The sequence below is a fragment of the Macrobrachium rosenbergii genome, chromosome 13, assembly GCF_040412425.1.
Source record: "Macrobrachium rosenbergii isolate ZJJX-2024 chromosome 13, ASM4041242v1, whole genome shotgun sequence".
Taxonomy (NCBI): domain Eukaryota; kingdom Metazoa; phylum Arthropoda; class Malacostraca; order Decapoda; family Palaemonidae; genus Macrobrachium; species Macrobrachium rosenbergii.
The window spans coordinates 54,853,850-54,869,869 of record NC_089753.1 but is presented as its reverse complement, the minus strand read 5'-3'; the positions used below and the strand labels follow the sequence as shown (position 1 = coordinate 54,869,869).

General features: G+C 36.4%; 3 protein-coding genes across 3 annotated transcripts; 2 read left to right on the top strand and 1 right to left on the bottom strand.

Annotated features, from left to right (window-relative positions):
- Window positions 1–1,588: 1,588 nt before the first annotated feature.
- Window positions 1,589–2,335, top strand: LOC136844693 (keratin-associated protein 19-8-like). Its single transcript, XM_067113939.1, has 2 exons — window positions 1,589–1,630; window positions 1,968–2,335. The coding sequence occupies exons 1-2, from the start codon at window positions 1,622–1,624 to the stop codon at window positions 2,196–2,198; spliced, it is 240 nt and encodes a 79-aa protein (XP_066970040.1). The 5' UTR covers window positions 1,589–1,621; the 3' UTR covers window positions 2,199–2,335.
- A 4,948-nt stretch (window positions 2,336–7,283) lies between these two features.
- Window positions 7,284–8,036, top strand: LOC136844692 (keratin-associated protein 19-8-like). Its single transcript, XM_067113938.1, has 2 exons — window positions 7,284–7,353; window positions 7,697–8,036. Exons 1-2 carry the CDS (start codon window positions 7,345–7,347, stop codon window positions 7,925–7,927), a joined length of 240 nt encoding a protein of 79 aa, XP_066970039.1. The 5' UTR covers window positions 7,284–7,344; the 3' UTR covers window positions 7,928–8,036.
- Window positions 8,037–14,021: 5,985 nt separating this feature from the next.
- On the bottom strand, window positions 14,022–15,001 carry LOC136845328 (keratin-associated protein 19-8-like). The gene is made up of 2 exons (XM_067115553.1): window positions 14,948–15,001; window positions 14,022–14,414 (listed from the first exon to the last, which is right to left on the bottom strand). Exons 1-2 carry the CDS (start codon window positions 14,954–14,956, stop codon window positions 14,184–14,186), a joined length of 240 nt encoding a protein of 79 aa, XP_066971654.1. The 5' UTR covers window positions 14,957–15,001; the 3' UTR covers window positions 14,022–14,183.
- Window positions 15,002–16,020: the final 1,019 nt, after the last annotated feature.

Sequence of the window (16,020 nt, the reverse complement as noted above, 5' to 3'; positions counted from 1 at the left end):
ATTTATGTCTTTAGAACAATGTGTTATAAAAAGACATTTCATATCCACAATGTGCGCAGTTAAACTTTAGAATTTTTTGTTGACGCTAAGAGAGACCTACACTGATTATCTGGATAAGATATTAAACAATAAATTTATAGTATTCATTTGCTACTGAAAAAATATGTATATATTATTTCTTTTCTTTAAAGTCTGCCATTTATCCTTAGGTCATAGAAAGCTCCTTATACAGGCTATATCCTCAGTTCCAATATTTATTACTCTCCTTTTCTAAATTTTCAAGTAATTCCGTTCATCCGTAAATGTATCGAAGATGTTTCAGTCTTAGACATACCTTTATACAGAGCTAATCCTCCAATCACCTTTGCACTCTTACATCAACTTAATGTTTATTGTCTTACTCCAGTAAATCTTCCCCTATAAACCCTTCTGTCATTTGTCTGCATAGCTTGAGCAATCACTTCCAGACACAATTTTAAGCAAATAAATCAATATTAAGACCGTGCATTCTTAGAAAAGTTTCCTTCACTTTTTTACTTGTTACAAAAGATCGCCTTTTACATGTTTCCACTGAATAGCGTCATTAATTACCTTATTATCAAATAAAGACAGTACATTCCCATTCGTACCAATTGTTCCATTTGCAATGTTTTCTTCTTATTACCAACCTCCCTTTGATTGTCCATAATCGCTTCAACAAGTTTTGCAGATATTCACATTAAAATAAGTAATCTCTGCATCGTCAAATTCTGCTTTTTTTATTATCTGCATTCAATGAAAATATGAAATATTATGAAGCCTAATGATCCTCTCGGTGCCTCTCAGTTTGAATCTTCTTTCATTTTGACACATTTGCTCATATTAATTACTTTTTTAAACATTCCAGTTAATTTTCCCTGTTTCTCTCTCTCCTTCAGTACTCCTCTTTGTCTACCTACATTCTTCTATATTAGCATTCCATTTGCCAAACAAATGCACTTTTATATATATAATTTCGTTTACAAAATATGCACAAAACATCGTGATTTTATGATCTGAACACTTCTATTTTAGTTAAGTTAATCCTGCACACCGCACATACACACTTAAAATCCGAAAGTAGTTATTTTCTACTTTCCCTATGTTTCTGCAACATACCAGGAAGTTTGGACCTGGAAACCCCACCAAATTCCGGTACCCCTAAAATTCCGTTGAGTCAGAGGCTAACAGTGCCGGTTGCCTAAAAAGAAGATTCTCTCTCACGGGAGGTAGAGGGGGAGGGAGCTGTGATGGACGTTGCTAAAACTTGCAGGGACGTTTTGGACTGGTTTTACGCCGCTCTTCCATCGATTACGCTAAGATTTCCTAATGAATACATTTACGAGATGATTATTGCATTTTTAATATCGTGTCAATAGGACAAAAGACTAATATGGTTAATAGTTGCATTTGATGACAACTGCCGATATTGGATGTGAACGTCTTTCAAGGCCTTTTACGCAGATCGCTTGACAATCCAGTTTCAAAATAGATCGCTGGCAACTCTCCACTCTGGAACGAGCCTCCTATAAAAGGAAGGTGGCAAGGCACACTGACATACACTTCCAGAATCAGCTAAGGAAGAAGGACACTCCTATTCACTATGAAAACTGTAAGTATAAAATAAGGAATTTTATCATTTAAAGACATAAATTCTAAGATACTCGGTGGATAAACGAATAATAGTTTGACATGTATGAATGCAATGCATATACGAATAATGTTACTTGTAAATATAAAAATTAACAACCATCTCGATCCATATCCTTTTTTATATATCGATCATATGACTTGTAATTTCTATTTGTAACTGTTCATGATATTTACGTTGGTTAATAGTTTTACTCTGTATTAAACTTATTCACTCTCATTCACAAGTACAGTACACTGAACTAACTAAAACATCTAACTGAAATTTAGCAAATTAATTCCCTTGATTCCCTTTGCAGATCAGCGTTGCCCTGTTGGTGTTGGTGGCCCTTTTTGCCCTGATGGAGGTCACTGGAGCCCTGCCAGCACCTGAACCTAGCCGACGCCACTTCTTTGGACAAAGTCCCTATGGCTTCGGCGGTTACGGCTACAGACCCTTCGGATACGGCTTTGGCTACGGCGGATACGGCGGCGGTTTTGGAGGTTTTGGAGGTGGATTTGGTGGATACGGTGGTGGTTTCTTCGGTTGATAAACATCTTATCTTCCATGAAGATACCAGAAGTTAGAACGCCAATGACCTCCATGAATTGTTCAATGTTCGAAAATATTAGGACTGACGGATTTATGCAAATGAAAAGATGAGAGTTTATTTTTCTATACGTTATAATAAATTTTCTTTTTCTTAAAAAAGCTTTCGATATCTTATTCCTCTTCCTGTGGTGTAAACTGAAGTAAAGCTACTTCAAATGTCTTGTCAAATATTTAACATTTGTTGGCACCAGATTCTTTTTCAAGTGGGATTGTGTTAAAACACTTTATTAAAAGCAATTATATAAATTTCAAAATTGCTGAAGATATATACCATAAACGCCGTAACCAACATTACGAAGTAATAAATAGAAGGTTTATAACATAATATAAGGTCATCACACTCAATTTTTATGATATATGGGAGGTCTTGGTCCACAATAAACAGGCGTACTAGGAACATGTGCTATGTGGCAACAGAAAAGCCAGGTACCTCTGTTGATGAAATTAAGAAAGGCGTCTTCACTTACTGATATATGTTTCAGGTCATACCTTGCACATTTTGCTGTCAAAATACGTTGCAGGGTCGAGTTTCAACTCCAAATCGCCAGAAATAACTGAGAGCTTAAACACTTTGCAACAAAATAAGTTAAAGCTTTAAAGATAAAAAAAATGAGCAAATAATAAAATTTGAAATTCACAATCAAAATTACATCAACTTAATAAAAAAAAATCCCACTGACTGGCTGATATGTGAAAATCCTTTAGTCATCAAGAGGGATATGATATGATGCAGCAATTGCACAGTGCAAGGGAAAAACACCCTCCACTACCACGCGTCACGTGGTTGAGAACAGTAATGACAGATTCCAATTAAAAATTCAGACTTCGAGAACAGAGAACAGATGAAGTATCTCGAGAGACCTTTTCCTGATGTTACTCCCAGCAACTTCGCTTCCAAATGACAGTGGGTTAAAAGATCCCTCATGAGAACAAGAAAATGTATAAAAAAACAATATAAAGAAAATTTTTATGGACATGCTTTTATTAAAATGCACTAAAAAGTAAAAAATAATTTTTGAGACACACCAGGATTTTCGTACAATTAATCATGTCTACATAAATAAAAGCGTGGGCCCAAGCATTGAGGGAAATGCTTTAAGAAAAAAAAAATTATTTCTTTTCTCTAAGCATTTCCTTCCTTATTAGGGACCCAAGCTTTTATTTTTGTTGTCATGATTAATTGTAAGGAAATCCTGGTGTCTCAAAAAATTGTATTTTACTTTTTAGTGCATTTTAATAAAAGCATGTCTATAGAAAAAATGTTCATAATTTCTTCTTTTATACTTTTTAGTTTTAACAGAAATTGTAACAGATTTATGATTGTAGTTAACAGATCTGATATCCGTTTACGGGGAGGGTGAAGGAAGGGGGAGGGGAAGGGAAGGACGAGTGGAGGGGCAGGAAGAGGGAGAGGAGGAGGGAAGGGGATAGGGGAAAGGGGGAAGGAGATGGAAGAGGAAGAGGATGGAAGGGGAAGGGGAGGGGTGGGGAAGGGGAGGGGAGATAGAAGAGGGAAGAGGATGGAAGGGCGAGGGGAGGTGAAGGGAAGGGAGGGGAGATGGAGGGAAGGTGGAAGGTGAGGGAGAGGGAAGGTGAGGAGAAAAGGAGAGGAAGTGGGGAGGGGGAAAATGGGAAGATTGAGGGGAAAGAGGAGGGGAGTGGTGGAGGAGGAAAGGGCAGGGGAGGGAAAGGAGGGGAAAGGGGTAAAGAGAAGGGAATGGAGGAGATGGGTAGGGATAGGGAGGGGAGGGAAGAGGGAAGGGGAGGTGGAAGACACAGCTAAATTAGCATTTGATTGCATGCACAGAAGGGGGAGGGTGAGGGGAAGGGAGATGGAAGAGGGGAAGGAGGGGGAAAATGGATTGTTAGGGAAAAGGGAGGGGGAGGGGCGGTCACAGTTAAATTAGCTCTAGATCGTGTGCTCCAGAAGTGGAGGGGGAAGGAGGGAAGGGGATGGAAAAGGGAAGGGAGGAGGACAAAGATAAATTAAAATTTGATCGTGTGCTCCAGAAGGGGGAGGGCGAGGGGGAGGGGAGGGGATGGAAGAAGGAAGGGGGAGGGGTTATATAGAAGATAGTTTCTACCAAGTCAAAGAAGCTGTGAAAAATCCGAAGAGTTTCATACTAATCCTGAGATACTGGGAGAGGTCACTGTAGGGTCAGTATTCCCTCCCCTCCCCTCCCTCGCCCTCCCCTTCTGGAGCACACGATCAAATTTTAATTTATCTTTTGTCACCCTCCCCTGGCCCATCCTCCCGCTTCCCCCCACTACACGATCTATGTAATTTAACTGTGACCGCCCCTCTGCCTTTTCCCTAACACTCCTTTTCCTCCCCTCCTTCCCCTCTTCCATCTCCCTTCCCCTCCTCCTCCTCCCCCTTCTGTGCATGCAATCAAATGCTAATTTAGCTGTGTCTTCCACCTCCCCTTCCCTCTTCCCTCCCCTCCCTATCCCTACCCATCCTCCTCCTTCCCCTCTCTCCCTTACCCCTTTCCTCCCCTGAGTAACAGTGCAGAATTTTAAGTCCATAAGACGAAGGGAACACGTTGAAAATTGAGTTACAAGATTTGAAGATAGACAGAGAGACAGACAGAGGACAGACGCAGAATTCAAGTTCAATAAAAGCACGTAAAAAAATTAATAGAAAAAAAACGTTTCAGTGTACTCATCCGCAACGATATTCCAGCACAAATGAGTTGAATAAAAGAGAATTTGACGACTGCTAAATATATTTTAGTATTCAGAAATTTGTGTACATGTGCCTATGATTATAAATATAATTCTATATTTTCATTTAGATGTTCATGAGCGTTTATAAATTCTTGAATTAGATGATCTCTTTCCAGAAGAGTATCTTGTAGCTTTATGTTTCTGATAGTTACGAGGTCTCATTGAAAAACACGATCGCACGCAGCAGTTCTCCTGTGCAACAATTAACAAAACAACAAAAAAGACATATCATTAAAATAATTCGTTCCTGTTACTCAAAGAAATAGAATCTTCACTTTATGAAGCAGAAAACTGTGGATGAAAACGGTATTAAGCTGAAATGCCTATGAACTTACCAGAATAGTAAGTCAGTTCACCTTTGATTTGTCCTCAGATGAAGTTTTATGTAAGGGTTGTCGAGAATCATAAAGTGAGTAACACGTACCGAGTTGCAGGGCGTCTCTTGGCCTATGGAAATAGTCGAACCTTATTATCCCTTCATGTACAAATGAGGTGCCAATGACTGTTTTTATTCAGTCATTGAAAATGGAATTTCATAATTCGTCTTACGCACCAGTAAACACTGTAGACTTAAAAAGGGAATCCACAGTTATCATCCTACAGAAAGGGTTTTTAAGAAATAAAAGTAAATCATAAAGTCACATTACTCCTCCATTATTCTATCCATACCGAAGAAGACGTAAATGTTCTGAGGACATATTTGGCTGTTGGATTTTCGGTATGCATTTTCAGTTTTTTCTCTACGCCAACGTGTTACAAAAAGACATTTCATATCCATAATGTGTGTAGTTAAACTTTAGAATTTTTTTGTTGACGTACTAAGAAAGACCTACAAAGATTATCTAGATAAGGTTTTAAACAATAATCTCATAGTATGCATTCGCTACTGAAAAAATATCTATATATTTTTTTTTCTTTTCTTTAAAGTCTGCCATTTATCCTTAGGTCATAGAAAGCTCTTTATCCTCAGTTCCCAATATTTATTACTCTCCTTTTCTCAATTTTCGTATAATTTCGTTCACCGGTAAATGTATCAAAGATGTTTCAGTCTTAGGCATACCTTTATACCGAGCTAATCCTCCAATCACCTTTGCATTCTCACATCGACTTAATATTTATCGTCTTATTCCTTTACAAATCTTCCCCTATAAACCCACCTGTCATTTGTCTGCATTGCTTGATTAATCACTTCCAGCACAATTTTAAACAAATAAATCAATGTTAAGACCGTGCATTCTCAGAATATCCTCCTTCACCTTTTACTTGTTACAAAAGATCACTTTTTACATGTTTCCGCTGAATAGCGTCATTAATGACCTTATCATCAAATAAAGGCAGTACATTCCCACTCGTATCAATTGTTCCATTTACAATATTTTCTTCTTATTACCAACCTCCCTTTGATTGTCCATAATCACTTCAACAAGTTTTGTAGATATTCACATAAAAAAATAATTTCTGAATCATCAAGTTCTGCTTTTGTTTTATTATCTGCATTCGGAAAAATATGAAATATTATAAAGCCTAATGATCCTCTCGGTACCTCTCAGATTGCTTCTTCTTTCTTTTTGACACATTTGCTCGTTATTAATTATTTTTTAAGCATTCCAGTTCCTTTTCCCTGTTTCTCCCTCTCCTACAACACTCCTCTTTTTCTACCTACATTCTTCTAAATTAGCACTTCATTTGCCAAACAAATGCACTTTGATATATATAATTTCGTTTATAAAATATGCACAAAACATCGTGATTTTATGATCTGAACACTTCTATTTTAGTTAAGTTAAACCTCCCACCGCACATACACTCTCAAAATCCCGAAAGTAGTTATTTTCTTCTTTGTCTATATTTTTGCAACATACCGGCGAGGTATGGACCTGGAAACCCCATCAAAGTTCCGATGCCCCAGACTTCCTTTGAGTCATAAACTAACAGTATCAGTCATTTAAAAAAAATTCTCTCTCTTGGGAGGTAGAAGGGGAGGGAGCTGCGATGGACGTTGCTAAACCTCGCAGGGACGTTTTGGACGGGTTTTACCCCGTTCTTCCCTTGATTATGCTAAGAAAATTTACTAATCTACAGATTTACCAAGGAGATAATTATTGTATTTATAATTATCGTGCCAATAGACTGAGGAATAATATGGCTAATAATTGCATTTGATGACAATTGTCGATATTAGTTGTGAACGTCATTCAAGGCCTTCTACGTAGATCGCTTGACAACCCAAGTTTCAAAATAGATCGCTGGCAACTCTCCACTCTGGAACGAGCCTCCTATAAATAGACGGTTGCAAGGCACACTGACATACACTTCCAGAATCAGCTAAGGAAGAAGCACACCTCCTATTCACCATGAAGACTGTAAGTATAAACATAAATTCTAAGATACTCGGTGAATAAACGAATAACAGATTGATATGTATGAATGCCATGTATATACAAATAGTAAGTTACTTGTAAATATACAAATAAACAGCCATCCCGACATCCCATCAAACTTGTAGTAAATCAAAATCTATTTTCCTTTTTATTTATCAGTCATATGACTTGTAATTTCTTCTTGTAACTATTCAAGATATTTACGGTGGTTGGTAGTTTACTCTATATTATCCTTATTCATTCTCATTCTCAAGTAAAGTACAATAAACTTACTAAAGCATCTAACTGAAATATAGCAAAGTAATTCCCTTGATTCCCTTTGCAGATCAGCGTTGCCCTGTTGGTGTTGGTGGCCCTTTTTGCCCTGATGGAGGTCACTGGAGCCCTGCCAGCACCTGAACCTAACCGACGCCACTTCTTTGGACAAAGTCCCTATGGCTTCGGCGGTTACGGCTATAGACCCTTCGGATACGGCTTTGGCTACGGCGGATACGGCGGCGGTTTTGGAGGTTTTGGAGGTGGATTTGGTGGATATGGTGGTGGATTCTTCGGTTGATAAACATCTTATCTTCCATGAAGATACCGGAAGTCAGAACGTCAATGACCTCCATGAATTGTTCAATGTTCGAAAATATTAAGACTGACAGATTTGTGTAAATGTAAAGATGAGAATTTATTTTTTCTATAAATTATAATAAATTTTATTCTTCTTAAAAAAAACTTTCGATATTTTATTCCTCTTCCTGTTTTGTAAACGGAAGTAAAACTCAGTTTCAAATGTCTTGTCACATGTGTTAAATTAATTAACATTGGTTGGCACTAGATTCCAAAACACTCTGGAATCTTCTTTGTCAAGTGGAATTTTGTTAAACACATTATTAAAAATAATTAAACAAAGTTCATAATTGCTGAAGATAATAAAATTCGTACCCAATATTACGAAGTAATATGTAGAAGATTTATAACAAAACAAGGTCATCACACTCAATTTTTTATGATATTTGGGAGGTCTTGGTCCACAATAAACTGGCGTACTATGAACATGTGCTGTGTGGCAACAGAAAAGGTAGATAGCTTTGTTCACGATATTAAGACATATGTTTCAGATCATACCTTGCATAATTTATTGTCAAAACGCGTTGCAGGATAGAGGTTCAACTGCAAAACGCCAGAAATAACTGAGAACTTCACCACTTTGGTACAAAATAAGGAAAAAAAAAAAAAAACTAGCAAGCAATTAAATTTGAAACTTACAAATCAAAATAACACCAACATAATGAGGAAAAAATCCGCTGAGGGTTGATACGTGAAAATCATTTAGTCATCAAGAGGATATGATATGATGTAGCAAGTGCACATTGCAAGGTAAAAACGCCCTCCAATACCCAGCGTTACGTGATTAAGAACAGTAATGACAGATTCCAATTAAAAAATCAAACTTCTAGAACAAGGAACAGATGAAGTGGTTTAAAAGATCTCTCAAGAGAACAAGAAAATGTTAAAGTAATGGAAAAAATGTTTCTGTGTATTCATTGGCAATGATATTCCAACACAAATGAGTTAAATAAAAGAGAATTTGATGACCGCCAAATATATTCTAGTATCCAGAAAGTTATGCACATGTGCTCATGATTATAAATACTATTATTCTATATTTTCAACCAGATATATATTCATAAGCGTTTATAAATTCTTAAATTAGATGATCTCTTTCCAGAGGAGTATCTTGCAGCTTTATGTTTCTGAAATTTACGAGGCCTCATAGAAAAAACACAGTCGTACTGAGTAGTTCTTCCTTGCAACAGAACAAAACAACAAAAAACGGCATATCATTAAAATAATTCATTTCTGTTACTCAAAGAAATAGAATCTTTACTTTATGAAGAAGAAAATCGTGGCTGAAAATGGTATCAAACTGAAATACCTAAGAATAGTAAGTCAGTTCACCTTTGGTTTCAGGGCGTCTCTTGGCCCATGGAAGAAGTTGAACCTTATACCTTTTCTAGTACAAATGAGGTGCCAATGACTGTTTTATATTCAACCATTTAAAATAGAATTTCATAATTCGTCTTACGCACCAGTAACAGAGTAGACTCAGATGGTAATCCACAGTTATCATCCTATAGAAAGGGTTTTTAACAAATAAAAGTAAATTATATTAAAATCGCATGACCTTTTCACTATTCTATTCGTACCGAAGAAGACGTAAATGTTCTGAGGACATATTTGGCTGTTGGAATAACCTGCTGGTTATAGGTTTTAAGGTTCAAATGGCTGCTGAATTAAAAGAGGTATATTTCCAATGGTCGTATTGTTTTACACCTTATTTCATTTTGACAATCATTTTCATTAGATACTTTCTGTATGCATTCTCTTTTTTGTCTTTAGGCCAACGTGTTATAAAAAGACATTTACGTGTCCACAATTAGTGCAGTTAAACGTTATAATTTTTTTGTTGGCGTATTAAGAGAGACCTACAAATATGATATGGGTAAGGTTTTAAACAATTAACTTACATGTAAATATTATTTCTTTTCTTTAAAGTCTGCCATTAATCCTTAGGTTATAGAAAGCTCCTTATACAAGCTATATCTTCAGTTCCCGATATTTATTACTCTCCTTTTCTAAATTTTCAAGTAATTCCGTTCATCCGTAAATGTATCAAAGATGTTTCAGTATTAGACATACCTTTATACCGAGCTAATCCTCCAATCACCTTTGCATTCTTTCACCAACTTAATGTTTATCGTCTTATCCCACTACAAATCTTCCCTATAAACCCTTCTGTCATTTGTCTGCATGGCTTGATCTATCACTTCCAAACACGATTTTAAGCAAATAAATCAATATTAAAATCTTGCATTCTTAGAATAGCTTCCTTCACCTTTTACTTGTTAAAAAGATCGCCTTTTACATGTTTCCGCTAAATAGCGTCGTTAATGACCTTATTATCAAATAAAGGCAGCACATTCCCACTCGTATCAATTGTTCCATTTACAATGTTTTCTCCTTATTGCCAACCTCCCTTTGATTGTCCATAATGGCTTCAACAAGTTTTGCAGATATTCACAAAAAAAAATAATAATAATAATCTCTGCATCATTAAGTTCTGCTTTTATTTTATTATCTCCATTCGGTAAAAGTATGAAATATTATAAAGCCTAATGATCCTCTCGGTGCCTCTCAGTTTGAATCTTCTTTCATTTTGACACATTTGCTCATTATTAATTACTTTTTTTGATTATTCCTTCCTCCCTTTCCTACAACACTCCTCTTTGTCTACCTACATTCTTCTAAATTAGCATTCCATTTACCAAACAAATGCACTTTGATATATAAAATTTCGTTTACAAAATATACACAAAACATCGTGATTTTATGATCTGTACACTTCTATTTTAGTTAAGTTAAACCTGCCCACAGCACATACGTTCTCAAAATCCCGAAAGTACTTATTTTCTTCTTTGTCTATATTTTTGCAACATACCAGGGAGGTATGGACCTGGAAACCCCATTAAAGTTCCGATGCCCCAGACTTCCTTTGAGTCACAAACTAACAGTATCAGTCGTCTAAACAAAAATTCTCTCACATGGGAGGTAGAGGGGGAGGGAGCTACGATGAACGTTGCTAAATCTTGCAAGGACGTTTAGGACGGGTTTTACCCCGTTCTTCCCTTGATTACGCTAAGAAAATTTCCTAATCTACAGATTTACCAAGGAGATAATTATTGTATTTATAATTATCGTGCCAACAGACTGAGGAATAATATGGCTAATAATTGCATTTGATGACAATTGTCGATATTAGTTGTGAACGTCATTCAAGGCTTTCTACGCAGATCGTTTGACAACCCAAGTTTCAAAATAGATCGCTGGCAACTCTCCACTCTGGAACGAGCCTCCTATAAATAGACGGTTGCAAGGCACTCTGACATACACTTCCAGAATCAGCCAAGGAAGAAGCGCACCTATTCACCATGAAGACTGTAAGTATAAAATAAGGAATTTTATGATTTTAAAACATAAATTCTAAGATACTCGGTGAATAAACGAATAACAGTTTGATATATATGAATGCCATGTATATACGAATAGTAAGTTACTTGTAAATATACAAAGAAACAGCCATCCCGACATCCCATAAAACTGTAGTAAATCAAAATTTATTTTCCTTTTTATTTATTAGTCATGTAACTTGTAATTTCTAATTGTAATTATTCAAGATATTTACGGTGGTTAGTAGTTTACTCTATATTATCCTTATTCATTTTCATTCACAAGTAAAGTACAATAAACTTACTAAAGCATCTAACTAAAATATAGCAAAGTAATTCCCTTGATTCCCTTTGCAGATCAGCGTTGCCCTGTTGGTGTTGGTGGCCCTTTTTGCCCTGATGGAGGTCACTGGAGCCCTGCCAGCACCTGAACCTAACCGACGCCACTTCTTTGGACAAAGTCCCTATGGCTTCGGCGGTTACGGCTACAGACCCTTCGGATACGGCTTTGGCTGAAAGATACGGCGGCGGTTTTGGAGGTTTTGGAGGTGGATTTGGTGGATATGGTGGTGGTTTCTTCGGCTGATAAACATCTTATCTTCCATGAAGATACCGGAAGTTAGAACATCAATGACCTCCATGAATTGCTCAATGTTCGAAAATATTAAGACTGACCGATTTATGCAAATGAAAAGATTAAAGTCTATTTTTCTATAAAATTATAAGAAATTTTCTTTTCTTAAAAAAGTTTTGATATTTTATTCCTCTTCTTGTGATGCAAACTGGAGTAAAACTCAGTTTCAAAAGTCTTGTCATGTGCATTACATTATTTAACATTTGTCGGCAGTAGATTCCAAAACACTATGGAATCTTCTTTGTCAAGTGGGATTTTGTTAATCGCATTATTAAAAACAAGTAAAATAATGTTCAAAATTGCTAAAGATACCATAGACTTCGTAACCAACATTTCGAAGTAATAAATAGAAGGTTTATAACATAAAACAAGGTCATCACGCTCACAATTTTTTATGATATATGGGACGTACTATGAACATGTGCCATTTAGCTACAGAAAAGGTAGGTAGCTTTGTTCACGATGTTAAGAACGGCGTCTTCACTTACTGATATATGTTTCAGGTCATACCTTGCATATTTTGCTGTCAGAAAAAACTAGACACTTAGCAACAAAATAAGTTAAAACTTTTAAGGTAAAAAAACAAAAACTAGCAAACAGTTAAATCTGAAAATTACCATCAAATGTAAACCAACTTAATGAGGAAAAAAAAACAAAAACCCACTGAAAATCCTTTAGTCATCAAGAGGTTATGATATGATAAAGCAAGCGCACAGTGCGAGGGAAAAACACCCTCCGCTATCACGCGTCACGTGGTTGAAAACACTAATGATAGATTCAAATAAAAGATTCAGACTTCGAGAACAGGGAACAGACAGATGAAGTATCGCGAGAGACCTTTTCCTGATATCACTCCCAGCAACTTTGCTTCCAAATTACAGCGGTTTATAAGATCTCTCAAGATAACAAGAAAATGTTAAAGTAGTGGAAAACACGTTTGAGTGTGCTCATCGGCAACGATACTCCAACACAATACCTTGATGCTTTTGTCACCACAGGGCACAAAACCGCAGGTGCCACAAATAACAACTGACAGCTAATTACATCAACTGTGTGACACAAGGGAATGCTGAGCGCCGTCGGCTACCCAAAATTATTTTAATGAAAATACACCTAACTCTTTCAAATTTTCAGTTTTAGAAAAACTACTAACAAATAAAATTTTACTAATTAATTTTCCCACCACTCACAACAAGTTAAAAGGAATGTTATTACTAGTTTTGCTTTATAGGCACTTCGTATATGCGACCCCGCATTTCTGGACGAACTTTCCCATGTCGTAGACACCTTTAGGTCCTTCAAGTACCCGAAACATTTTATTACTGACGTCATCAGCCGGCCTAAAGTGAAATGAATACCTACAAGAAATATGTATCATTGACCTTTAACGAAGAAGTCTCGAAAGTAGCTGATTGAATAAATAAACACCAAAGGGATACAGAAATTTGTACGATTTAATGATAATGATCACGTGTTCATTGACCGAATTACTTACTTACTGACAGTTTGTTGCTGATTAATCAGAACGTCATAAAATAAAAGTTTTACAAAGGTAAAAAGTGCTTTGTTCTTGCTCAAAATGAATTTTTAAGAGCTAACTACTACAATTACAGTCGGATATACATTCTTCTGGTACTTTCTAAAGTTAATGAAGAAGTTTAAGCCTTTGTAGAAGTCTTTCGAATCTAGACTAATACTTCCTGACAGGCGACATGAAAGCAAGAAGTACCTGGGTAACTCGACATTATTTTCTGCTACTATGTTTATAGACAAAATGCCATTGACATTAGATATGATTCCAGACTTACTTCAAATGCAATCAGCACTGCTTTAGAATGTGTTATCCAAAATCCGGTAGATATTCCATTCTGTACTTCATTTTATTAGTAGATATAACATAAAGACACTGGAGCAGTAACATTTATTCATATAAAATGCCTAATTTACTACACTTCACGAGACATTTACATTGGATTTTATTTTGATTTGCATTACATGAAGGGAAAATGTATTAAAAGTCATTTCAACAGGTAGACAATTTTATTACAACCTATAAAATAACATACTAAATATTTTTATCAACACGACTGAAAGGATCAGTCATTGGATTTTCGGCAGAAAATAGTTCATGGAAGTCACTGATACTCTAACTTCCCGTATCTTCATGGAAGATAAGGCGCTCATCAACCAAAGAAACCACCACCATATCCACCAAATCCACCGCCAAAGCCTCCAAAGGAACCGCCGTATCCGCCGTAGCCAAAGCCGTATCCGAAGGGTCTGTAGCCGTAACCGCCGAAGCCATAGGGACTTTGTCCAAAGAAGAAGCGTCGGTTAGGTTCAGGTGCTGGCAGGGCTCCAGTGACCTCCATCAGGGCAAAAAGGGCCACCAACACCAACAGGGCAACGCCGATCTGCAAAGGGAACAGGGGAATTATTTGGAAAATATTTCAAAGGTACAGATATCGCCTCAATTACACGTCATTAACAACAACGTATAGAAATGGTATGAGATGTACAATCTATGTTGTGATTCTTATCATATTAGAAATTTATTTGGTATATATATATACATATACATATATATATATATATATATATATATATATATATATATATATGTATGTATGTATGTATGTATGTATGTATGTATGTATATACATATGTGTGTGTGTGTGTGGTGGGTGTACGTGCGGGAATGTGTACATGTAATTTTTATGTAATCTCTCTTCCGCTGTCTTGCATAGCATAAAATCCAGTGAGATTTACTGTTTCTATACACTCATTGATCTCGCACTGTCTACAATGTCGATCAGCATTATCAACTGCATTTTTCTGTTGATCATTTATTTGTCTCACTCTGTAAATTTCCAGAAAATGCTTTTATTCAGTAAGTTTATGAAAAGTTGTACTGTTTATATAGAAGGAAATCTCATACTAATCTCACCGTTTTCATGATGAACAAGCTGCTGACTTCTTCTTTAGCTGATTCTGCAAAATGTTCTGTGCAGCTTCGCCCATCGACAGCCGTATTTATGCAAGGCGAGTTCCTTTGCGAAGAGTTGCCAACGACATCTATTTTGAAACTTAATTGGAAGAACTTTTACTTAGCGATACTTGAAAAGTTATCAGAACAGATATTGATCGTTAGATGCTAAGGTTATTGATTACACTAGTTCCAACATACATGAATACTACAAATGCTTATCCTTATTCTCATTTCACATTTGATGCGCTTGAGAAATTGTTTGCGTAACAGTTGGAAGTGCCGGGTAAAAACCCGACGTGAACCTGCCCTGCAAGATTTGGAAACCATTCTCAGCAAATCAACATTTTTGTCTCTACTCTCCGTCCCCAAGAGATCTTTTTTTATTAAATTCTCCTCGTGTTTCAAGAGATTCCCTGTGACATAGGAGCCTTGTCCTCATATTAAAGTGACAAAAAAAATCGGTTAACAAGACTGTATAGACTCGGAGGACTTTGAATGCGGTGAATGGATAAGAATTATTCATCCATGGAAGTTATGGAATAACAAAAAAATGATTTGGTATTTGATGAAGATGCTCAAGTGAAATAGGGAAGAGAAAGAAAAGATACAGAAAGAAAACAGGGAAGGAGTAAATTAAATGTCTCGAAGAAAATGAGAATGCGTCTTTTTAGTACGAAAACTGCTCTGTTGAGAATTACAAGAAGTGACGTCTGTAATGAAAAGTATAAGACATTACAATAGAAGGTGCGTAAGTAGAAATGCCTTCGGACAAACAATGTGGTATCGTCCAATTATACATTGTTAATCACCAACTTGTGGAGGATTATTTTCAGAATGATCCCTTCTGTCTTAATTCAACTCTAAAGTGTATTCCAAAAGAGAAATAGTTCACCCTGATCAGCGTACAAATACTCCCTTCTCTTGCTTTGGTTTGCCATTAGTGTTAGTAAATTGAATGTTACCGTGGACCACTCACACACTGACTTATACAACTGCTCGCTTGCTTATAAGGATCTCAGACTTCGTATTAT